Source organism: Prunus avium, chromosome 8, assembly GCF_965620075.1.
Source record: "Prunus avium chromosome 8, drPruAviu1.hap1.1, whole genome shotgun sequence".
Lineage (NCBI taxonomy): Eukaryota > Viridiplantae > Streptophyta > Magnoliopsida > Rosales > Rosaceae > Prunus > Prunus avium.
Window position 1 is genome coordinate 3,502,631 of NC_142291.1, and position 24,866 is coordinate 3,527,496.

A 24,866-nucleotide genomic window follows, 5' to 3' on the forward strand; every position below is an offset into this window, starting at 1 on the left:
TGGTCATTTCGTTCTGGTTCAAGTGGGTGTTATTAAAATTAAGACAAATAGATAAAATTAAATAATTTGGATTAAGTTAATAAAGCTATTTGTTCGTGAACTGGATTGAATAAAGAGTTGAAGTCCGGGTCTTCTCACAGAGAGAGAGAGAGAGAGAGAGAGAGCAGAAGCTGGTGAGCTGGTTGTGATCTTCAGGTCTTTGTGGTGTTTTGCATCGCAGCTTTAAGAAGTTCTGAAGCATCAGCCGTCTGAAATGTTTGTCTAAATTCCTGGGTTTTTTTATTTTTCCTTATCTGTTTGTTAAATTTACAGCCCCACCTGGGATCATTTCTCTGATTGTTGAGTTTTAGGTCCGTTTTCTGGGTTATAACTTTGCAGTCCCAAAAACGTCTTAGAAAGTCTGATTCTTGAAACATTTGTGGGTTTTCTTCAGTTGGTTGGGATGTAAATCCCTTATGGATAATATCTGAATTTTAATTTTTTTTTAGTTAAGGGGTTTGAAGCACCACATTTTGGTGTGTGTTCTGCATTAATTTGTTTCATTTCATGAGTTTTGGCTAATTTTAATTTTTAATGTGGATGCTTTTGGGCTTTAAGCAAATGTGGAGAACAAAATACTGACTTTGCTTCATCTACTTTTTAACATCAGTAGTTGGAAAACTGAAAGAAGAAAAGAACAATTTTTTGGTGGTTTTTGCTTTCAATTTTCTGGTTTTGTAGGCTAAATTTATTAACCTTTTTCTTCATTTCTAAGATTGCAGTATTTTATATTTGCAGGAATTCCAGCAGTAGGCTTTGATTCTTGAAAGTTGTTCACCGATCTCTGATAGCCTTACTGGTGAAGCAATGTATCTGTGATCAGTGCCAAGCTCTCAAACTCAAGTCTTTTGGCATTTAATTTGGTGTTTTTCGGGTTTGCGCTCTCTCTCTCTCTCTCTCTCTCTCTCTCTCTCTCTCTCTCTCTCTCTCTCACTCTCACTCACTCCCTCCCTCCCTCCCTCTCGCTGTGAGTTATTAAGGAGTTGAACATTTAAACTGCCAGGTCAACTTGATTTTACAATTTATTTATTTTTATTCAGGTTGCATTACTCATTTCGGTGCATAATTCATGCTGTCTATATTTATGACGCTGTTTTACATTTTTTTTAAACAAAAAGTATTTGGGTTTTAGTTACAATCTTGTCTCTGAAGGGTTTTGCATTCTAGAATAACAAATTATGGACACTGTATTTTTTAAAATTCCATGTAGAAGAGATTTCAGTCTCGGGGTTGTTTTCCAAAGTTTTTATTTATTTTTATATTTGGATTAGACTGCACAAGTAGGAATTTAAGTTTGAATTAATTGTAGTTTAGGTTGTGGAAGATCAGCTTTAAAACCCGCCAAAAGATGTATCTGATTAAAGTCTGGTACTTTAGGCTGCTTTAAGTCCATGTGTGAGAATGAGACTTTCTTTATTGAGAATCTCCTTTTCTTGCTTTGTGCTTTTGTCAATCAGTCTTCTTCCTTTTTCTTTCTTAGGTTTTAAGCATTGTAACAGAAATTTGAATCCAGTTTCGTTCATTTGCAGTTGAACCTGCAGTTATAGTTTTGTGGTTCATCCCAACTTGAAGCGGATTATATTGTGCATCTGCATTGAGGACATATACAACATCTGAGTCTGTTGGCACGCCAGAGTAAATGTCATTTCGCAGTATAGTTCGTGATGTAAGGGATGGGTTTGGAAGTTTATCCAGACGGAGTTTTGAGGTGAGACTGCCTGGTCATCACAGGGGGAAATCACATGGTTCAGTCCATGAGCTGCACGACCCACCTCTGGTAATCCAGAATAGCCGTTGGGCCAGCCTACCTCCTGAACTCCTACGTGATGTAATCAAAAGATTGGAGGCTAGTGAGAGTACTTGGCCTTCTCGCAAGCATGTTGTTGCCTGTGCTGCCGTATGCAGGTCATGGAGGGAAATGTGCAAAGAAATTGTCAGAAGTCCTGAATTCTCTGGGAAGATTACCTTCCCAGTCTCCTTGAAGCAGGTGAGAGCTTTATGGTATTGTCTTCCTTATGAGAATTACTTAATGAAAGGCAGAAGGTGCCCACACATTTATGTTTTAATGTCATTACCTGGGTTTCTGTTTAAGTTAGTTATACACGTGTTTATGCACTTAGATGCTCTCTTTTAACCATATTCATAATAGCCAGTAGCTGACACGTGGTTGCCTTTCACAGCCAGGATCTCGGGATGGAACGATCCAGTGCTTTATCAAGAGGGACAAGTCTAATTTAACTTACCACCTTTTCCTTTGCCTTAGCCCTGGTAAAGTTCTCATTAGACAGTTTTGTTGGAACTAATGCTTTACCAAGTTAAATGTGAGATTTAAGGTTATGTGGTTTGTTGGGATTTCACAATATAGTTATGATCAACTTACTAAAACATTTGTTGTGTTCAACTTAGTTGAAAAGTTTGTGTATTATTGCGAATAATATTGGTTTCTTGTTAATCAGTATTTAATTAACTCAACCTTTGGTCAATATACCATCATGTTTATCAGAATCTGGCATGGAAACTAATTTGTAAATAATACTAACTGATCCATTGATCTGTGCTATGACTACACAATCTCTAATAAGACCAATAACATATAGGCAATACCCATTTGGAACTTTCTATTGCTAAGAGCATCCTTTTGACAGTGGATGCTAAATCTAGGCACTATACCTTAGACAAATTGTTCATGTCCTAACATAGGTAGATAATATCATCGGGAAGACACTAAATGATTGTTTTGTAAAACTGATGCTGCTGATTGTGATGATCTAACCCTTCTCTTTAAAAACTGAAATTCTATGTTCAAATAACTCATAGTAGAGGACAGCATTGTGCAAAGTTGTAAAATTCCTGCTTCGTTGAATGTAACCTGATTCAGTATCTTAGAGGAGTTGTTTGGCAAGCAGAGTATGGTTCATTTTACACAACCACTGGACTTGAGAAGTTCAAGTTAGTGAATGGACCATCAACATATATCTAGTTGACATCCTTCTTGAAGTGCAGTCCTCCACATAAAGAGGTAGAAAAGTACAAATAAAGAGAAGCATATAAGTTCAGCCCCTCCCTGCACCTTGCAAGTTAATGAGTGAGAAATGTCGATTGGAAGTTTGGAACTCAAGGTTTCCGACAATTAGAGCTCTGATACCATGTTAGTCAACCATTGGACCCCCAAAACTGAAGCTGTTAGAGAATTGACCAATAATGTATGTCAACCTACTGATATATCTAAGGGATAATTTCAGATCTAACTATATAGGCTAGTTGGGTCAACTTTAATTTCGTACTTTCGTTCTCTATGGATTCCAAACAACCTATTTGGTGTATTGTATCCACTTATAATGATCTCTTCTCATGCTGTGTTTTTTTAGTCTGCTGTTGTACCATTTTCCGAGGACTAGTGCATTCAAGGCTCTAGAGCCCGGCTGAGTCGGAGAGGCCTAGCCTTACCTGACTCAGACGTTATCATTGGGTTCCATCAATCATGCTGTCCTGTATCAGGGAATTTGGTTTCTGTTGATAATAGAGGCTATTAGCAAGTGTTAAAGTTCAAAACTTTATTTTAATGCTGATTACCAGAATTTGATTTAGCTAAGTTCTATTACTAATTGGTTGATTTGCTGTCTAAATGTTATAAATAGTGTACATCTCTCACTCTATACTGCATAAGAATTATCATCTTCTCCCTATGTCAAGATCATAGGGATTGTATGCGGACCCTACTTAGCCTCAGTTATATAAAGGGATTGTATTGCAATAACTCATATAAAGAGGGGTTGTGTAATTTTAAATCGACCTTGAACTTTATAGACGAACATATTGTGCAGTAAATAATTTGCTTCGTTTTCTAGCAAGCAATTTTCTGTTGATTGCATTATTGCTTGCAAGTCTATTTTAGGATGTTCTGTTGATCAATTCCATGCCTTTGCAGCCTTACTTGTTGAAAATGGGAAATTTCTTCTTTCTGCCAAGCGAACGCGCAGAACTACTTGCACAGAGTATGTGATCTCAATGGATGCTGATAACATATCAAGATCAAGCAACACCTACATTGGGAAATTGAGGTGATTCTTGTTGAACTTCCTTTTTCAGCTGTTCTATTCTATGCTGAAATTCATATGTTAGTAACTTCAGATAAGGCAGTGAAATATGCAACTTAAGAACTTGAAAAATGTGTCATTGTACAATCTTTTTCTTTTCTTTTCTGAAAGTTACAAAACTGGAACTGGAATATTGAGCATGTTGAAAACTCATTGTGCGCACTTAGGGATCAAGGCTGAATGAAAAATATTTTTCTTGTCTTTTGCATCTGCTGTCCATTGGCCATGGATTAATGATATGGGCTAATGGGGATTCGTTATGGTGACTTTACATTCTTAGCCTTGGTTTTGCAGTAAGCACTCCTACAAGAAGTATTTCTTTTGCAACTGATATTATTTTAAAGAATTTTAAGGTGCATATTAATTGTTTTTTATACGTATAAATTCCCTTCTCTTCTTGAAAAAAATCCAGGGATATTGGTGATATTGTGGGTTAGTATTGTACTTTTATGTGTTATCTCTCTATTTCAGTTGCTTTGGCTGCATTGGAACTTCCATTGCTATATCCGTAATTTGAACATGTATGAAATACTGACTTTATGAGGCATTATGACCATGGTTGAATAACTGGTGACAGTCCCTTTGTTGTGAATTGTTTTGGTGCAAGGATATAAGATTATCTTCTATTTACTTATAATACACACACTCACTCACACACGTATATATCTTTAATCAGTAGACTTTACATCCATTGTCACACTTCTGAACCAACTTGGTCTGTCACTTTGCAGACATGCAATAGTAATAATAATTGTATTAGGATATTACTTTCCCTTCATTTTTGTTATTGATGGGCCTGAAGCAGTTTCTATCTGGTTTGGTTTAACGTGCATCATTTTCAGGTCTAATTTTCTAGGCACCAAATTCATTATTTATGATACCCAGCCTCCCTACAACAGCGCTCAGCTTTACCCACCTGGCCAAAGCCGTCGGTTTTACTCTAAAAAGGTCTCTCCCAAGGTTCCTACTGGCAGCTACAACATCGCTCAGGTGACATATGAGTTAAATGTACTTGGCACTCGGGGGCCACGCAGGATGCACTGCAACATGCACTCAATCCCTGCCGCATCCCTTGAGCCTGGTGGCATTGTCCCTGGCCAGCCTGAGCTTCTCCAGCGCTCCCTTGAGGACTCATTCCGGAGCATATCCTTCTCAAAATCAATTGATAATTCAACTGAGTTTAGCAGTGCTCGATTCTCTGATATAGTCGGGTCCCATTATGAAGATGAAGGAAAGGAGAGACCATTGATTCTTCGGAACAAGGCACCGAGATGGCATGAACAGTTGCAGTGTTGGTGCCTTAACTTCCGTGGAAGGGTAACAGTTGCCTCTGTCAAGAACTTTCAGTTGATAGCAGCTACACAGTCAGTTGCTGGTGCACCAACACCCTCACAACCACCGCAGCCAACCCAATCTGACCATGACAAGATCATACTTCAGTTTGGTAAAGTTGGCAAGGATATGTTTACCATGGATTACCGGTATCCTTTGTCTGCATTTCAGGCCTTTGCTATCTGCTTGAGCAGCTTTGACACCAAATTAGCATGTGAATAGAGGAGAGAAATTATGGCAAGAAATAGAAAGTGTAGTTGGTAATTCTTTCTAGGCCTTTCATATAGATTGTGGTTGTTGTATGATGTCACTGTTACAACTCATGCTAGACTGCATGTGCGGAACAAGAAAAGTGCACATCGGACGAGGGCCTCTCTCCCTCTTTTTTTTTCAATTGTTTTTCTTTTTTCTTTCTATTTTCCCATTTCTCTATCTTTTGTTAAGACTTGTTTTGTTATATGCTTTGAAAATAACAGTCTAGACTTGGTAGCATCAATCAAGCTAGGATTTGGTATGAGATGAGATATTCCAGATGGGGCTGAAAAAGTTTGGACCCATGAAGCAAAAGGCGGAACAGCAAGTTTTGTTTGTTGGTTTTCGGAACCGGAAGGATCAGTTGTGGCGCGCCGCTGTTTCCTATCTGTGCACCTGAGGCGCGTGCGGTCAAGATAAACAAACCATTGAGATCCAACGGTTTACTTCAAATCCCATTTTTTGTTTTTTCAAATCAAACAAACGACAGATATTTAATTGTGATGGTTTTAATGGTAAAAAAAATTCAACGATCCAAATTTAAATCCAACGGTTAAAAAAAATAAAAAAAATAAAAAAATAAAAACCATATTCAATCCCAAATTACACCCCAAACTCTATAAATATGAAATACCAATCCATTTGTGAATTAATCCACACAAAATCAATTTCTTTCTATTTAACTGTCAAAGTTTTTTCAAATTTATTTTAATTTTCATTCTTTTTTTCATTTCCTTTGAATATGGCTCCAAAACCATCCCAAAGGGGTTCCAATTGGAAGCACCAGGAAGATGAAGCTCTATGTAGAGCTTGAATTTCCATAAGTGAAAAAAATAACACACATTCTGCTTCAGATTTCTTTATTAATGGTGAGTCCCAACCATAATCATACTCACACCCCCCATTTTGACCCAAAAAAAAAAACAGCATCCGCACTGTAGCGGACTTGACTAGTTTTAATTTATTTTTTATGATATAAGTGATATTGGGGAGGGGAGATTTGAACACATGATCTCGAGTGTAGGGGTAACTGCTCTTAACCACTTAAGTTACAAGCCTCTTGCTGACAAACTTGACTATTATATTCATTACATCGACCACGATCCCTTCACTCAAAGGTCCACAGAGAGAATGGAGAAGGTTACGAAGATTGGAAATCATATGGGTTTTTCTATTTTTTGAGAAGATAAAGCTCTTTTCTCCTATGCTATGCACATAACGTGTCTTATTACAATGAAGGTTATTGGTGCTAAATGGAAAAAAAAGAAGGTAGGGCCTATGCATTATGTAAGTTAATTATTCGGTATTAAAGGGTTTAATAAATGTTTTTTGGAATAATCGTATTGGTCAAATGAAATGGAAATCATATCTAAAGTTTAATTTGAAGCTAATTGAAAAGGGAGCTGGGAGTATCCACAGTCCAAAAAAATCATCCTCTACTTTATAGTTCAATAAATGAGTGATGAACCATAAAAAAAAAAGAGAATATTTTTAAACCCAGATCATTACAAATAAAGGAAAAATCTCATAACAAGCGTGATACACACTAGTTTATTTCGAAGATGTTAACTTCTTCTGAAACATACATAAAAGGAGGAAAAACAAAAAACACTCACGCACAAAGGAAGAAGAAGAGGGACCCTAACTGAGTGCTATAGCAGCACACTCTTATTCTGACCTTTTGAGCTATAGCAATAACATAGAGGTCACAAATCATATCACTCAATAACAGACTTTACCCTGGCAAACGCCGAATACAGAATTTCAAATTTAAAATACTTTCAATAAACAATTTCAAATTTACAAACACATCACGAATTAAAGATATAGTCGGCTTCATTATTTTCTTTGAAATGTATTTCAAACTTTTGCGAAATCCGTCATACAAAGGAAACTGCGAGAGCCCAAACACAGAGACAGGAAGAAGGGCAACCACATAAATGAGGGACGTTGTCCACATCTTTTGATGATGAATCAAGAGCACAAGAGTAGCAGTGAAGGTGAACATGGTGGCTACCAGCGAGAAGAAGAGAAGGGCGAATCCTAAATGCAGCCTGAAGGGAAGAGAACAGTGAAAGTTTTCGTACTCAAACGGGGACGTCAGGATAGAGAGAAACGTGCCCAAAGAAGTCAATGAGCAGATGAGCGAGATAGTGTCCGAAATGGCGAATGTGATAAAGAAAGGAGAATGACCGAGAACAGGAACCCCTCTTTTATCATTACCCCCGGGAACCGTAAAGGCAGCTGCATAGGCAACGGTGGCCACCAAAGCTGCCACGGTCGAGCACGACTGAGCTGTCTCTTTTATCCATCCTTTTGCCGACGCAAGAAGACTTGAATGCTTACTTTCGAAGAGCTCCTTCGCTGTCACACCCTGATTGTTCTGGTGCATGGCGTAATGACGTGGCATTATCTTTTCCACACGCTGGCCACAAATGGAAAAATTGTTGAGGATGATGAACCATTTTGATCAAGTAAACAATAGATTTATAATTAGTTATATTTCTCTTTGTAATGTTGGAAGATAATTATTAAAATTAAGGAATTAGGCGTATATGTAAAACTCACTCACCGCCATCCAAAACAATTCTTCTTGCAATTGAAATGCAGGACCGCTTACGTGTTGAGCGTCTACAGTGTAAAACTTCATATCTGCAGCGTGGTGCAATATGCTGTTCCCATCACTATCAATCCCGTAAGCCAACCTTGACGTTATTGTTTTCTCCTTTCTTACGAACTTGAAGATGGCCAACTGACGATGCTTAATGGCCACGTGCAAAATGTTTTCTCGAGTTTCAATATCACGAGCCTCAATCGCTTGAGGGTTAAAGTTGATAATCTTTTCCACAATTTGTAATATTCCGGTACATGTTGCTGTAAGCAATGGGGTATACTTGTAAATAGATTTACTGGTTTCCCCTCCGTCGTGGCAACCACAATCAGAATCTTCTTCCACCTGTTTGTTTGAACACAACAGACAAAAGGTATTCCTTATGTTTGGTGAATCACTGTACTCCCCCGCCCATGAATACTCCTTGACCAGCAAATCAGTCAGTTTCGATAGTAATTTTTGATTTTGCATTTCCTCGAACATCTTACTTGTTGGTCGCCATCCTAGTAGTAGTTCTGATCATTATATATATATATTAATATTCATGAAAGATATTGATGGAGAAGGGAAAAAGTAAAGTTGTAAGTAAGCATGCATCCACATGCATGTTTTCACTTTTGTTACTCATCTCTTACATCGATCCTCTCTCTCAATCTCATAATCTACTATATTAGATTATATATCTATGAAAATATATAGATTATATAGTCAAAAGGAGCAAAACTAAAATCTAACCTCGCAGTAAGTTTAACGAAAAAGTTTCTTAGCTTATCAACATTTTTGAGATAAAGACGAGAGCATTTGTAAGTCAGTCACAAAGGCTACTACAAAAGTTCAGTCATGATAAATTGCCTAATAATGGCTTCCGTATTTATAATATCCTCATATGGTTATCTGTATTAATTTGTACTGACTTACCAACATTTTATATTATGGAAAAATAATATCCTTTTCTTTTTTAACAAATAAGTTGTTTTTAAGATTTTAGGGTTTATGGAAGGATGACATTCTATATATATATATAGACACAGACAAACATATATATATATATATGGCCCACTTTGAAAGTTTGATTAATTACTCGTAATCTTCTTTGAAGAACTAGATTGGCGAGGTTGATTGGATCTTCTGTCCAAGTCTTCATCGTTTTGATTTGGTGGCTGATTGGATCCGCTCTCCAAGTCATCGTTTTGATTTGGTGACTGATTCGATCTCCTCTCCGAGTCACAGTTGTCATCATCAAAAAGGCCTGAATCTGAATGTATAAAAAGGGGAGCACAATTAAATTTAAAGATCAGCATTATCATCATCAGAAGTTAAGGCTTGCATAAATAAAGGGTACACTATTCCTTCTTGCTCCACAAGCTTGGCTTGCGAGATCATTAATACCAATGGTTGTAGTCCAGGTTATCCTTTGAAGAAACAGAAAATTACCATCTATAGCTTTACTTGTTTGAACTGTTGTCCAGCTAAAATAAACTAAGAAAAAAACAAAACAAAAACAAAACCCAGCAGGTGAATTTTTTTTTTCTTTTTAAAGAAGAAAGAGATTATAAAAGAATATTATCTATCCAGGGATCACATAATAAGCAAAAATTTAGGAATTTAATGGGTTGCTTCCCCTAATAACATAAATAGGTTGACTCATCAGTAAGACACATCTAAATTGAATTTTTGAGTTTAATTGTATCTAATTTTAGTAGTAGTGTATGAGCAGTAGAGTAGATGGTACATTTATAAATGAGCTTCTTCCATTTGCTTTGGCGAAATTTGGGTTCGAAGGCAGATGGCATTTGGGCTAGCAATTGAAGACTTGTGAGTCCATTGCTTTCCTTTCTATTCGCAAGATCTGGGTACTTTTTTAGTAACCATAGAGCAGTCTCTGCATTGAAGGAAAACAGTGTTAGTAATAATAAAGTAAAAATAAAATAAAATATTAGACTAATTTTATTTGGCAAGGTTATATATTTTCAGACAAGAATTAATCTTAGTTCACAGCTATATTTCATAGATAACTAACATATATAACTAATAATGCAATTGTAAAAGAGGGGAGAGAGAGAGAGAGAGAGAGACCAAAATGTTGGCTAATGACTGCGATCTGAAGAATGGATATGTTATCATGGTTTCTGTTGAAGTGGTACTCTATAGCCAACTCCAGCTGCTGCTGCTCTATATCCTGCTGCTGCGGCTTCACTTGGGAAGCCAAATATTTGACCAAGTTTGTGTGACCGAAAGCAGTGGCCCTGTAGAGTGGGCTCTCTCCTAACTGGTTTCGAATCTCTACTAGACTGCTAAAAGAAGACTGACCGGAAAGTATCTTATCCTCGTCCACCAAGAGCTTTGCTGCGTCCAGATTTCCAGACGCAGCCGCCTCATGAAGAGGGGTGTTGCCATCGTTGTTCTCTATCTTCAAAGCACGTCTTAACATCTCAGGTGCATTGTCTTTTATCAGCAAAATCAAATGCTTAAGCAGGTCGCTGTAGCGGTTGGAGGCTACGACGTGAAGTGCAGTGTCGTTGTTCATTGTCATTGGGGAAACTATTTCCATCGGATTATCCTCGTAGAAGTATTTTAGGGCAATCCACTTGCCGTCCATGGCCCATTGATATGGCTTTTTCGCCACACTCGGCGCCTCTCCTCTTGTCATCTCTAGCTATATAAATTTTCTACTCAATGCACTGGTTTCTTTTTTATAACCGGGCGATCTCCCAGCACATCTATATATAGTATTTGATATCAATCCCAATATCACCTTGCTTTGTTTTTTCTTTAGCATCACATACCTTGCTTAATCAAGTAACAAAGTATTTCGTACTAGCCAAGAGTAATAAAATTTAATAAAGAAAAAGTAATAAAGCAAAAGTAGAATAACAAGTTAAAAGAAGCATAAAATAAATTAAACTTGTTATAAGGATCAGCCAATAAGACATGAATCACGTTTTGATTTGTTATTTGTCTTGGCAAGCCATGTCATCTGTCACGTTACTTTTGTCTTAATTGTTTATTTTCTGGAAAAAGAAAATAAAATCACCAAGAAAAACAATAGAAGATACCACCCAGCAAGTTTAGTTTACATCCAATCGTTGAACCCATGCCAGAAAAATAGTTATGCTTTACTGTTTGTTTATCGTGATTTTTTTTCTTTCTAATTTTTCATCTGTTAGAAAATTAAAAATTAAACAAAAGTTACGTTACGGTTTGGTACATGGCCTTTCAATTGAATTGCCATAAAATTTATTATTTTATAATAGCAGGCGTGTGATAGCAAGCCTTGGTTTGAGGAACACTCCTATGCAACGGAGATAACATTTTTGGTCATTCCAGTCAATAACTCATTGCCACGTGGGCCATGTGTCATTGTCTTATTAGTCGGGGATGATAGGACCCGACTCGAATTCTCCTTGGAATCCGTGTCAAATCCTACTTCTCTGCCAACACTCATAGGATGCCAGGCACATTTACTAATTTAAACCCCTTTTCCCGCCTTAAAAGCATAAAAGGGTTAAGACTTCTACCGAAATTTCGGAAGAGTCTTCCCTGAAAAACAGATAATTCCAAAATTTACACTCGCATATATCCATAACAAATTCACCAACTTCCTGAGTGCATGGTCTACACTCTAACCACTGTCAAAAGAAATTTTAAAGTGGCTCAGGCTTTGTTATACATATATAATTCAAATCTCAATCGGGCTTCGGGCCCACCAAAACAAAAAGAATTCTAAACCTTATTCGCAAACTACTTCGAGTTTAAGACTCCGTAACCATTAACAAATTCAATGATATATTTTGATGCAATTCAAGCACAACTCACACAATTTATTCCGTGGCTGCACCTTACTGAGGTATCAAACCACACGTAGTTCTTCCAGTAATGATATTATTCGCATACAATCCAATAAATCAGTCTAAACCAAGTTTCAAAATGAAATCTTACTTAAAGATACTAATGCTTGTGCAAAGTAGTCTCATTGCAGATACTCCAAAAAATCCCACTGTAAATAACAATATAAAACTCATACTGATTTTCTCCCACCGTTGTTCCCATTATACCTTTATCTTTACATATACACATTTCATGACGGAATCCTCGACGCCCGTGCAGCTGAAACTAAATCCCCAGACACACACGATGGAATTCCCAACGCTCGTGCGGCTGGAACCAAAACCACTATCCCAAATCCCAAAAAACAAGGTTATATAATTATATAATAAAAACTCAGCCCACAACCAAATTTCCAATAAACCAATATACATTATTCATTTACTTAATAAATAAAATAAACTCAAATGAACGCGTAAGACATTTATAATAATATTCGATATATAAATAATCCAATACCAATATCCAAACATACCTTTTTCCACAACCATATTCGAATTCTAGGCTCGTACAGACAGTAACGTCATTCAATATCAATCAAGGATCAATTCGCACTATCCCCATAACCCAATTTATATCACATATGACACCCATCCTTTCCTTCTCCTAATCTTGTACCCACTATCTATATATGTATATATCTATATTACACAACCCACACCATCACACTACTACAAAACTGTAAAACCACGACACAAAATAGACGACCGTGTAGTTTAAAACCGTCGTTGTATTTTAAAAGATGACGGTTTTACAAAAGCGTCGTGATATACCATTTTAGACATCACTAAAATAGAGTTGTGTTTTAAAAGACGACGTTTGTAAATTACAACTTAAGTGCGTTCGCTCTCGACCTAATTTTCAGATTTCCTCCCAACTTGAAAACATTCCCTCCTCTACTTCTCGCAGCGCTCTCTCAACTCTCTTGAACGAACTCTGAATTTTCCTCATCTCTCTTCCTCCCTCGTCGTCACAGATCTCTCTCTTCCTCCCTCGTCGTCACAGATCTCTCTCTTCCTCCCTCGTCGTCACAGATCTCTCTCTTCATCTGTCTTTCTCTTTCTGCTATGCGTCTCTCTCTTGACCATTCGCTTCTTTTGCTTTGCAGGTCGTGATCGATAACGTCGTCTGCTCTCCACTGCGACTTTACTCAAGGTTTCTGAGCTCGCCATCTCGTCGGGCCGTCGTGGTAAGTGATTTTCAATAAGAGATTTGGGCCTTTTTCTATTTCAAATCCCTAGTATCCTTTTACTTGTACTTTCTCATCGATCTCCATCTCTTTCAGATCAAACCCACCGAAACCCTAAGCTTGCTCCTTCTGCAACAAAACCTCCAAAGCCGCGAAGGCCTCTGCAACAGTTGGTCTGAAATTTCTTTTCTTTTTTATGTTCTTTATGATTTACCTATTATATTGTTTCAATTTGATTATGAGTTGTTGCTCTGTTTGGATTATGCTGGTTGTCTATTCATATAGATTTTTATTTTCTGGAGTGCATTTCTTTCATAAGAACTCTGGTCAGTCCCCTTTCTCAGTCTCAGGCTTTAATTTCTCGAACAGAGATGAGAGATGGTTTGTGGTTCGTGAATTTTAAGGTGGGGTTCAGATAATCTTAGTTGAGTCTTGCTAATACTGCAGCTATATCATGTATATTTTAATCTCAGTTGATCTCTCTCTCTCTCTGTTTTTTTGTTTTTGGTTCTCTTTCTTGATCCACGGTATGTCTCAAAATGCATCAGATACTCAGAATTCGTATTTAGTTGACTACATGGATACATGATGGATATGCAAGGGATACATGAGGGGTTATTTTGTATTTTCTTTTCCAAGAACAAAGGGGAGAGGGTAATTTTTTTTGGAAAAAAATAGATTGTTTGGAATTGTTTCTATAAAAGCGAGATCTGAGTGCTAGTTTCAAATGTTAAAGAAAAAATAAACAATTAATATTTAACTATATATTTCTTTATTGTCTTATCCCTGTATATGCTAATCTTTTGTCATATCGTCGTATTGTTTTGCATATCTTGTAACATATCTGTGCAACACAACAATGGATTATTAGCTTTCTTGTTTGAGATTTTTCCTTTTCTGATTTTTCGCTGACAACTTGACATTGATGTTCATTTTTATGCTTCAGTGTTGTAGTTTTGTCTTAGAATACTATCTGATATAATTCTTTTTCAATGCTGTAGTTCCGTTTGGTTTTCGCTTTAAAATTGCTACTTTATCAAATGCTTTGGTTTAATTGGTTGAGTATTGGCCAATGCTTGGGTGGTGGTTCAGCTCATGAAATATGGTTTGGATTTTCATGTCTGCTTTCCTTAGTTGCAGCTAGGTGTGTAAGCTTTTCCTTAGTTACTGCTTCAGAAGTAAATTCCGCTTGATTTCTGCATTTTGGTGTATAAACCACAATAATTCAGTGCTTAGTATTGTGAAGTTGTTATCCAATTAGAATGAGTATTGTACCAATGTTGATGATCATGTCTAGCGTGTTAGAAATGGATAAGATAAGTGAACCATATTGCTGAGATTACTGTCATTACTGAGATTATTGCACTTTTTGATGTGATTTCCCCCCCACCCCTCTCTTTTTTTACACTAACACTGGTACTTTCCTTTCTTGACTTTGTGGTGCTAAGGGTTGCATTTGTTTGCCAAATATTTAGGTATTGCGTGCTAAGAATCATTTATTTTACTTTTTATTTTTTCTTAATTTGTGCGGCTGTATTTTACCTGAAATTAGAGTTCCTCTTTCTCTTTGACATGTTGTGATAAGTTTAATGGGTGATTTGCGTTTTATAAATATAAAGTGAAGGTCTTGGGATAATTTGTTCATGATCCAATTCTATCAATATATGTTTTGCAATTTTCTGCATAGTGTACCAAATCTTAAGTGAAGGCACTTAACTGTTATCATGACATGGTATTCTTCAGCATCGCAGTGTGGTTTTAAGATGTTCACTAGGGCTGCTGCAAGAAAGTTTTTCACTAACATCCGTTTGAACAGGTAATTCCACTTTAGATTGTATAGATAGCATTCTTTTTGAACAAGTAACTGCACTTCAAATAGCAATTTGCAATAGTTTATGCTTACCTCTGTTGCTAGAATTTCAAACCCATTCAACCTATAATTTAACAAGCACTTGGTTTGGCTTATTTAATTGTCAATTTCAGGTCATGCATATCTCAACCATCTGAAAAAAAAAAAAATTTAAATAAAAAAGTGGACAGGCAATGTTCAATTAATTATATATAATGCAAGAGACGTGTGCAGGTGATGATCCTAAATTATTAACAACGGGCTAATTTAATTGTGCATGCATATATGATATACCACTTTCTTTTTCTGCAATATGCTCGTGCATGTCACGTGCTCTGTGTACTTTCATGTTAGCAGAGCAGATTGCCACTTCCTTCATCTTTTATTCATTTTATTGCGCACTTAGAGTTAGAGCCACTTCTTTTATTAGTCATTGGGGAGAATTTAGCTTCATGTCGTTTTGCCTGTAATGTTGCTTCAAATAGCAATTTGAATATATGCATCTTTTTACTGCTTCTCTGTTATCCTTTTGTTGTTGAGAATCTGATATGTATGTCAATTTGATGTTTAGGAGCAAATAATTTTTCTGTTGGCAAAGCGGCTTGGAATGATGACAAAAATTAAATTATGTTTTTCTGTGCTTCCCTGATATTATAGATTCTTTTACGGGAAGAATGAACAGATGTTGATTTTCTGCAGGTGGTGCTTTGATGTTGAGGTAGTTTACCTATGCAAATGGTTCATAATTCGAATGATCGAGATATCTGTGAACTGGTGGATCAAAGGAGAACCTGTTAAGCATGCCAAATATGCTTTAGGAGCTTGTGCTCATGTCTGGTGGATATAGAACTGCTATGTAATTGCTATTAAATTTTTGAAAGAAACGATTTGGATATATTGGTAAATTATGAAATTACTATTGAATCTTCAAATTTTAAGAAAGAAACAATTTGAGTACATATGTATGAGTGGGTAATAGCATATTTGGATATGAATTTATTGTTCACAAAGCATTATGGTTTTATAGTTAAAATTGTTGTAGAGAACCATTGGAAGTGGAAAAAAAAAAAGCTAAAATATAAAATCACTACGTCAGTTTTGCAATAAATACATGACGATAGTTTCAACGAAACCGTCATCTTTATAGTTGATAGACGACTGTATTTTAACAAACAGTCATCTTTAGGGATAATAGATGACGATTTTTTTTTAAAATCGTCGTCTTTTCAGTTAATACACGACGTTTTTCAACAAAACCGTCGTCTATAGATATCTATAGACGACGGTTTTAAAAGAACCGTCGTCTTTACATATAATAGACGACGGTTCTTTCATAAAAACCGTCGTCTTTACAACTAATAGACGACGGTTATTTTAAAAACCGTCGTCTTTACATGTAATAGACGACGGTTAATTACCGTCGTAGTTTGACATTTAAAAAGACGACTGTCGATTTAACGACGGTTTGAAAAAGAAAAAGACGACGGTGTTTCCCCGTCGTCTATTTCAATTTTTGTAGTAGTGTCATCATGTACCAGGGGAAAAAAATCCAACACGGGGATCGTTTTAACTAGACCACATGGCAGAATCCTCAATACTCATGTGGCTAGGGAATGAGCAGTCCAACCGGAGGACTATTCCTACTGAATATCCCTCCTACGCACGCAGACTGCTGGTTAAGGCCTTCGGTACACCTGGTCAAGGGTGCCCGGTATCCTGACACACCTCCGAAGAGATACCGCGTGTCAATATATCAAGTATCAATAACAGGGGAGGTTCCTATAGGTCCAATAATGTCTACTAATCAAATCCCGAGGGTTTAGTCTCGATCAAGGGGTCGGATCGCTCTCGATCGCATGATCGGACGGTAACCGGTTTACCGAACCCCAAATTCATTGACTCAGAGTATCCAGGACTCCAATTCTCAATCCACAAGTTCCCACTCGATCCTAGAGATACGAGAAACAACATATTTGAAGTTGGGACCGATCGAACTGTCTGAACCTATCGAACCTTAATATTGCATATTGGGTGCAATATCTGATCGACTGTCAAACGGTAACCAATTCCAAATCCGAGCATACCGTCGAACTTAGGACGACAAGGAGAACATTTTAGAACCCAATGGGCTGCCACAAAGTGGTCCACGCGCCGCCACCTGCCGCCGACAGAGTGTGAGTGCCTTGAGTAATTTTCGATGACCGGAAAACTCCAAATCACTTGTCAATACCCATACCATTAGAATTAGACTACCTAGGGGATCAACTTTTGTTCTTGGACCATGGCAAAAAACTGACAGGAACTAGCCGGATCAAAGCCGAAACCGTTGGCATAATTGAGGGTTAGAAATCGATCTCTAAAACCTCAAAATTATCCCAAACCAACCACATAGACAGGTAGAGCGCAATGAGAGAATGAAGTTTCATATCTGGTTCGACGATTTTGGCTACCGGAATCGCCGGAAATCGCACAAACGCCGCCGGAGATGAACGAGGGTTTTGGATCGGTTTCAGTGGGTTGGACGTGTAGAGGAGGAACGAGGGTGGAAATGGGTATGGACGTGTAGAGGAGGAAGAGACGAACGTTTTGTGGGTTGTAGCGTCGCCGGCCGTGGGAAGACGGAGGAGAAAACGCCGGCCAAAGAGGCCGGTCTGCTTTCGCAAAGGGGAGAGAGAGAGAGAGAGAGAGAGAGAGAGAGAGAGAGAGAGAGAGAGAGATTTTTAAAAATCCGACTTTGCAAAATTTATGATTGTGCCACTGCACTTCCGTAGATTATAACTTCTTTGTTTTAACTCCGAATTGAACACACTACGTGTCTACGAACTCGTGAGAGCGAGCTCTACGCAAAGGTGCCAGTCAATTCCCCAAAATCCTTCCAAAACAAAAAGTGACTAAAGTGCCCCTACTCCCGAGGGTAAAAATGTAATTGCGCAAATAAAATAAATTGAATAAGACGATTAAATTGGGTCGGGGTGTTACAAGGGATAGCAAAATAGTGCTATCCCTGTTACAAATAAGTTTTTTTGCCTCATAGAAAAGTTGTCTAAATAAAATAATACATTTCAAAAGGTTGCAAAACAGGAATGGTAGAATGAGCAGTTGCAATTATGAAGCTTTTATGTTGGAATAGCGGGGGAGGTCCTGGTTGGGTTTTGCTACTCAAGTTGTTTTTCTTATTCAGTCTTTGCATTTAGATTTAGGTTGTATTTTGGAGCAAGAGCCTCTGCTAGGAGAGCTGAGTCATTAGCTCGTAGTGTTCCTCTCCAAAACAATTTCTTTGTTCCTACAGTGTGGGGGTCTTTTGTTGTTTTGGAATCCTTTGGTTATGAATTGTTCTATTTTGCTTTATCATGACCGTTTCATTCACTGCTTTATTAAAGATGTGCTTGGTAAGAAAAGCTGGTATGTTACCTTTGTCTATGCTTATGCTTACCCTAAAAAAGAGAAGCAACTTAGCCTGTGGCAGGATATTTTAAACCTTAAACATAATAGTTCCTTGCCTTGGTTACTCATGGGAGACTTTAATAATATTTGTAGTCTCACTGAAAAAGCAGGTGGTATCCAGTTTCCATATCCTTCCATGTCTAGGTTTAACTAATATTCATCAGTGATTGTGGTACTTGTTCACTTAATGCTGTAGGAGTTCCCTACACATGGTCTAATGGCCATAAAGACTACTCTGTTATCTTTGAAAGACTTGACCGTGCCTTAGCTAACCCCTCCTGGATTCATCTTTATCCCAACCTTAAGCTAGAGAACCTACCTATCCAACGATCGGACCATGGTCCCATTTGTCTAACATGTGCTCCTCTCTGCAAACAACTAGACAATCCTTCAAAATTGAAGCTATGTGGTTTTCTCACCCTGACTTTACTAACATTATTAAACAAGTGTGGCACCAAGACTACTTTGGAAATTCAGCTCAAAAGTTTAATAGCAGCTGTATAGCTCTCAAACATGTGCTCCAAAAGTGGAACCGGACACTTTTGGAAACTTGTTTTCCAAACTCAAAGCTGCCCAGGAGGAGCTCTCTCTCATCCAATCTCAACTAGGACTAACCTTTTTCTCCTTACTTGAGAGAGACAACTATCTTAACCAAGAATTGTGAACCCTTCTTGAGCAGGAAGAAATCTTATTTTCTCAATGAGCCAGAGCACGCTTTAGTTAGGTGATAAAAATACCAAATTCTTCCATACTCAAGCTCTTCTAAGAAGAAGAAGAAGAAAAAGAAGAAGAAACCAAATCCTCAAAATTAGAAATCCTCAAGGTTTTTGGGTTGAGAATGAGCTCCTTGTGGGGACTTTTATTGAGTCTTTTAAAGGCAGGAACTGCCTCAGCTTGGCCTGGCATAAGTTGGATAACACTTATATTGCGTTTGGTGTAGGTTTGATTGGACTAGGACTAAATTTTTTTTTTGGTGGGGCCAGTAGTAATAGTCCCACTTAAAACTAGAACCAAGTGAAAACAAACAAGGGATACAAATTTGTCCAGTCAAATCCAAGCTAAGAAGGTGTAACAAACGTGCCCTTAGAGCGTTTCCAGTAGTTGCCCCAAGCCAGGGCAGGACAGGGCCCAAGCCCAGGCGACGCGTTCCAGGGGGTCAAGCATGCCCGAGCAAGCTGCAGGTCCAACGTAATCGAGCCAGCTCGAGGGTGAGATGAGCCCATGCTCCAGCCCGAGGGCTGCTGACGTCATGGCTGGCGCCAGCACTTGGATTCAATTTTTTTTTTTAATGTTCATGCCCATGTTAATTTTTTTTCTGAAATTACATGCGTTGACGCCAGGCTGGCGTTAGCCTTGGTTTCAGCCAACGGTAACACACCACGTGGCACGTTTTGGTCGCTCCGATAATTTTTTTTCCTCAAATCCAATGGCTACCCTTCTTTTTTTGGCTTAAAAAATCTGAAAAAAATCTGAAATTTTTTCCTATAAATACCTACCAATGTTGTTCACTCTCAACACCAGATCCTCATACATTTTCTTCTCCTTCTAATATTATTCACTTTCTACACAAAATTTTCTTCACTTTCAATTTTCATTTTTATTCACCATCTTATGGCATCTTCCATCAAAGCTGGAGGGTCGTGGACAAACGATCGAAGAGGTCAAAATCTTGGTGACGAGGTAAAAAATTAATTGTTGTTTTATTCAATTTAATGCCATTCTTTTTTATATTTTCTTGCATTTCCAATTTAATTTTTTAAATAGATTATTCAAGGTAAAACAAAAAAAAGGAAAACCATTACACATGGCTCCTCAAGTGAACAATGTCTGCAATCGGTTCCCTTGGTGCGTTCCATGTCGGAAATAATGGCACTATTATGTCCTCCGAAGGAAAATACTCCCCCACGTCGTGATCCAGTGGAACCGCCTCCGCCAATGATCGAGTCGTCCTTGTACTCGATTGTGTCGGACTATGAGGACCATGAGTGAGTAGGTATTCAATTGTATGATGCGGCAACCGAAAATCTTTATGCGAAAATTTTATCTGAAATTTGAGATGTGAATTTTATAATAAATATGGACATGTGGCAATCGAAAGTCTTATCCGAAAATTTAATATGAAAATTTAATCGGAAAATTTATTCCGAAAATTTATCCGAAATATGAGATGAGAATTTTATATATAAAAAAGGACACGTGGCAACCGAAAATCTTATCAAAATTAATCGTTTGAGTATAAAAAATAAAAATAAGTTAAAGTGAATAGTATTTGCCCTTTGCTATGGCAATGGGTGGAAACACACCTTGTCTTTTGCAAGGGCTGGCACTATTCATATGAATAGTAACAGCCCTTACCTCTCCTTGCCCTTTGCCATGGCAAATGAGTGGAAGTGCTCTTAGTGTTCTAGAGCCCTATGTCTCTCAGGTGGAGAATGACACCCTTCTCTCTCATGTCTTTGATATTGAGATTGAGAACGCCTTGAGAAGTATTGGTGCTTATAAAGCACCTGGTCCTGATGGGATTCATGCTCTCTTTTATCAAAATTGTTGGGAGGCAACCAAACTAGCCATTAAGACCCTTGTTCAGGATTTTTTCACCAACAATTTGTCTCTCAAACCTACTAACCACACTAACATAGCTCTAATTCCTAAAGTAGATCAACCAGAATGGGTGCATCACTATCGTCCCATTAGTCTCTGTAATGCCTCTTACAAGATCATAACCAAGATCATGATCAATTGGATCAAGCCTCTCCTTTCTCACTGCATTTCCAAAAATCAGGGAGCTTTTGCTCCTGGAAGGTCTATATTTGATAACATCCTTATTGCACATGAGCTTTTTAGTGACTTCAAAAGGAAAAAATGTGTTCTTGGGGCTATGGCTGTCAAGATTGACCTTGAAAAGGCCTATGACATGCTTGACTGGTCCTATATTCAGGCTTGCTTGTTTAGAATGGGGTTCCATGCGAAGTGGATTGCCCTGATCATGAATTGTATAACCTCTGTCTCGTATTCTATTTTGATAAATGGTTACCCATAAGGTTTTTTCCACCCTACTAGAGGCATTAGGCAAGGGGACCCTTTGTCTCCCTATCTTTTCATTATCTAAGGAGTGGTACCCCTCCTTAGACATCTTAATAACCTAGCTTTACACTCTAAGAACCAAGTGGGTATCTTATCTTCTCTTGGCAGCTTGAGACTCTCCAACTTAGTTTTTGCTGACGATTGTCTCATTTTTGCTTAGGCTCCCTTCCTTTGCTGCTAGGAAGATAAGGTCTGCTCTTGATGTCTTTGCTGGTTTTTCTGGCCTTCAGATCAACTTTCACAAGTCTTCTATTTTCTTATCCCCTAAAGTTCCTCATGCTACTAAGGATATCATTGGTAATATTTTACAGATCCAACACAAGGCTACTATTGGACGTTACCTTGGAGTGCATAATATTGTATTCTGGAAGGATCCCCATAATGCTCAGGACCTTATTGATAGAATCCATTGCTGGTTGGAAAGCCTACACTCTTTCCAAAGCAGGGAGACTTACACTCATCAAAGCCAGTGTTTCTGGCATTCCAAACCATATTCTTTCCTGTTTCAAATGCCCCCCAAAAGTTTCTCAGACTTTGGACAAGGAGTGTAGGAAGTTTTTATGGGGTAGGGACACTTAGTGCCCTCCTGTAGCTTGGAAACAAGTTTGCCTCCCAAAGGACTTGGGTGGTTTAGGAGTCAGATATGCAACTCATTTCAACCTTGCTGCCTTGGCTAAGCTTGGTTGGAAAAGCCTTACTGGCACTGGAAATTGATGGTCCCAACTAGTTAACAAGAACTTTATGAGATTAAAGTCTTTCTTTGATCAAAAGAAAAACTCTTGCCACTCCTTAGCTTGGAAAGAAAATTTGGATACTAGACCTATTTTGCTCAATGGTATCAGATGGTTGGTTGGGGATGGGAATTCAATTTGTTTTTGGACTCATAACTGGGTCTTTCCTTCTCCCCTTCTCAACCTTCTACCTGAGAGTCAAAGAACTTCTATTAATTCTGATCTCAAGGTCTCAAATTTTATTATAAACAATATTTGGGATAGAACTGCTCTTCTTCAAATCTTACCTCCTGATATTGTGAATCATAACTACCATTCCAATTCCTATTACTAATCCTCAAGACAAGTTTGTTTGGGGCCCCAACCCCAATGGTTCTTTTTATGTTAAAAGTGCCTACAGACTTCAAATGCAGAATTGTAGCCCTCATAACCACACTATTTTACTTAATATTATGTGGAAACAGACTCTTCCTCCCAAAGTCAAAATGTTTGCCTGGCTTTTAATTCGTAACAGACTTCAAGTCCGATCCAGACTTAACAAATTTATCCCCTCAATCAACCCAGAGAGTGCTTTGTGTGGAAATCACGCTGAAACTGTGAGTCATCTCTTCCTACATTGCCCATTTGCTCAAACAATCTGGAGTTGTGTTGGGGGAAGTCTCCCCCCCATTTACTGTAGGGAAGATCTCATTACTTGGCTTAGTTCCCTTCATGTTGCTAGTGACACAGTGACTCCTAATGATTTGTGCAAAGCCTTGTATATTTGCTCGCAGATTTGCGATGCTAGAAACAACCTCATCCTGCTAGGGTCCTCAACGCTGCACGGCGCATCCATATGGATTATTGGCGTGCTAACGTCAAAGCCAGAGTTCGTAAAAAAGCTATCCCTTACATCAAATGGCACCCACCTCTATGGCTGGGTCAAGATCAACTTTGATGGCCCTGTTCGAAACCATCAAGCTGCTATTTGCTTTGTTATCAAGAATGATGATACTCATGTCCAGCTTGCTGGGGCTAAGAGGATTGGTAATGTTTCAATCACTGTGGCAGAAGGTTTGGCTTTCAGAGATGGGTTAGCTTATGCAGTTTCTAAAGGGTGGCGTAGAGTGGTTGTTGAGGGGGACTCAAAGCTTGTTATCGACTCCGTCAACAACCAGTGCTCAGTTCCTTGGTGTCTTTCTCAGATCTCAAAGGATGTGGAGGTGCTCAAGTCTTTCTGTGAGGAAGTTCAGTTTGTGCATGTTTTCCTTGAGGCTAACACGATCGCTGATGCGCTTGCTGCTCCTGGGCATTCTCTATCTCCATCCCAATTGTGGGATGGATGTTTACCTTTGTCTATTGTTAATGCTTTCTAGATCTCTTTGGGCCTGCGTGTTCTCGAGGATCCAAACTCTGTTAATTTATTTTCCGTTAAAAAAAAAACATGAGCAGTTGCAGTGATGCGAAGCATTGATGAGTGTGTGTCTTTTGCTTTTGTACCATTGTCAGTATTCAAAAATTAAAGAAATGTATTATACTTTGGTGGAATCGATTTTGAAAAATTATTTGGTGGATGGATGCTACTTTACATCACATAAAATAAATGTTAGAAAAATCAAAATTTTCATGGATATTGTAATAAAACTAAATAATGGAATTATTGTAAAATACTTATCTTTGGGGCATATAGAAGCTTCAATACAATGATAATTTTAGGTTGAGGCATGTCCTCAAGAGTAGATTTTGTCCATCGAAGATAATGTTTTGGTATAGCTAGGTTGTATGGGGTCCTACCCTCCATAATGTCAAGTTGGTGATTGTGTTGAGAAGAATAATTCTCAGATGTTATTGATAGAGCCTAAAGCAGGGACGGACCCAGGATTTCAAAATGGGGTGGACTAAATTTACCTTACTTACAAAACCTAATTGCAAATCCCTAATTAACAATTCTTAACACTGAATTGAAAATCCCTAATCTATACTTCTTGAACCTTAAAAAATCCACAAATATCAGTAACAATAAATTGAGGAAAGAAAATTGTAAGATGCCACCAATAAAATAAATTTTTTGCTGACATTCCACCAATAAAATATGACCCACCAAGAAAATTGAACATGTTGAAGGGCTGATGCGTGAAGTGGGGTAGGCTGTAGGGTGGGCTACATGTGACTTTGGGCTGGAAAATAATAAAAGCCACCTGGGCTATAGCCCAGGTTAGCCTGTGGATGGTTTGTCCCTGGCCTAAAGGCTAAGTATTTATAAAGAGATTCAAGGTTAACGAGGAAAACTAGGTTTCTTGGAGACTACTCAAAATCTATTACAATGAACAAATAAAAGGAAACTAAATAACAATTAAGTAACTTTCCTAATTTC

General features: G+C 37.9%; 3 protein-coding genes and 1 long non-coding RNA gene across 13 annotated transcripts; 3 read left to right on the forward strand and 1 right to left on the reverse strand.

Annotated features, from left to right (window-relative positions):
• Positions 1 to 92: 92 nt before the first annotated feature.
• Positions 93 to 5,964, forward strand: LOC110763858 (tubby-like F-box protein 8). The gene is made up of 6 exons (XM_021966741.2): positions 93 to 255; positions 778 to 913; positions 1,569 to 2,026; positions 2,220 to 2,307; positions 3,968 to 4,100; positions 4,979 to 5,964. The coding sequence occupies exons 3-6, from the start codon at positions 1,679 to 1,681 to the stop codon at positions 5,688 to 5,690; spliced, it is 1,281 nt and encodes a 426-aa protein (XP_021822433.1). The 5' UTR covers positions 93 to 255; positions 778 to 913; positions 1,569 to 1,678; the 3' UTR covers positions 5,691 to 5,964.
• A 1,249-nt stretch (positions 5,965 to 7,213) lies between these two features.
• Positions 7,214 to 11,008, reverse strand: LOC110763866 (uncharacterized). The gene is made up of 5 exons (XM_021966746.2): positions 10,408 to 11,008; positions 10,064 to 10,213; positions 9,413 to 9,586; positions 8,293 to 8,846; positions 7,214 to 8,145 (listed from the first exon to the last, which is right to left on the reverse strand). Exons 1-5 carry the CDS (start codon positions 10,979 to 10,981, stop codon positions 7,456 to 7,458), a joined length of 2,142 nt encoding a protein of 713 aa, XP_021822438.2. The 5' UTR covers positions 10,982 to 11,008; the 3' UTR covers positions 7,214 to 7,455.
• A 2,028-nt stretch (positions 11,009 to 13,036) lies between these two features.
• On the forward strand, positions 13,037 to 16,213 carry LOC110763860 (uncharacterized). 10 transcript variants are annotated; one of them, XR_015826411.1, is made up of 5 exons: positions 13,038 to 13,405; positions 13,502 to 13,809; positions 14,407 to 14,549; positions 15,149 to 15,221; positions 15,954 to 16,213. It is a non-coding gene; the product is annotated as an uncharacterized LOC110763860 (long non-coding RNA). The 10 variants fall into 10 exon arrangements; XR_015826413.1 differs by having other exon boundaries at positions 15,157 to 15,221; XR_015826415.1 differs by having other exon boundaries at positions 15,826 to 15,964.
• A 6,785-nt stretch (positions 16,214 to 22,998) lies between these two features.
• On the forward strand, positions 22,999 to 23,868 carry LOC148291142 (uncharacterized). The gene has a single exon (XM_088245378.1). It carries the CDS (start codon positions 22,999 to 23,001, stop codon positions 23,866 to 23,868), a length of 870 nt encoding a protein of 289 aa, XP_088101504.1.
• The last annotated feature ends 998 nt before the right edge of the window (positions 23,869 to 24,866 follow it).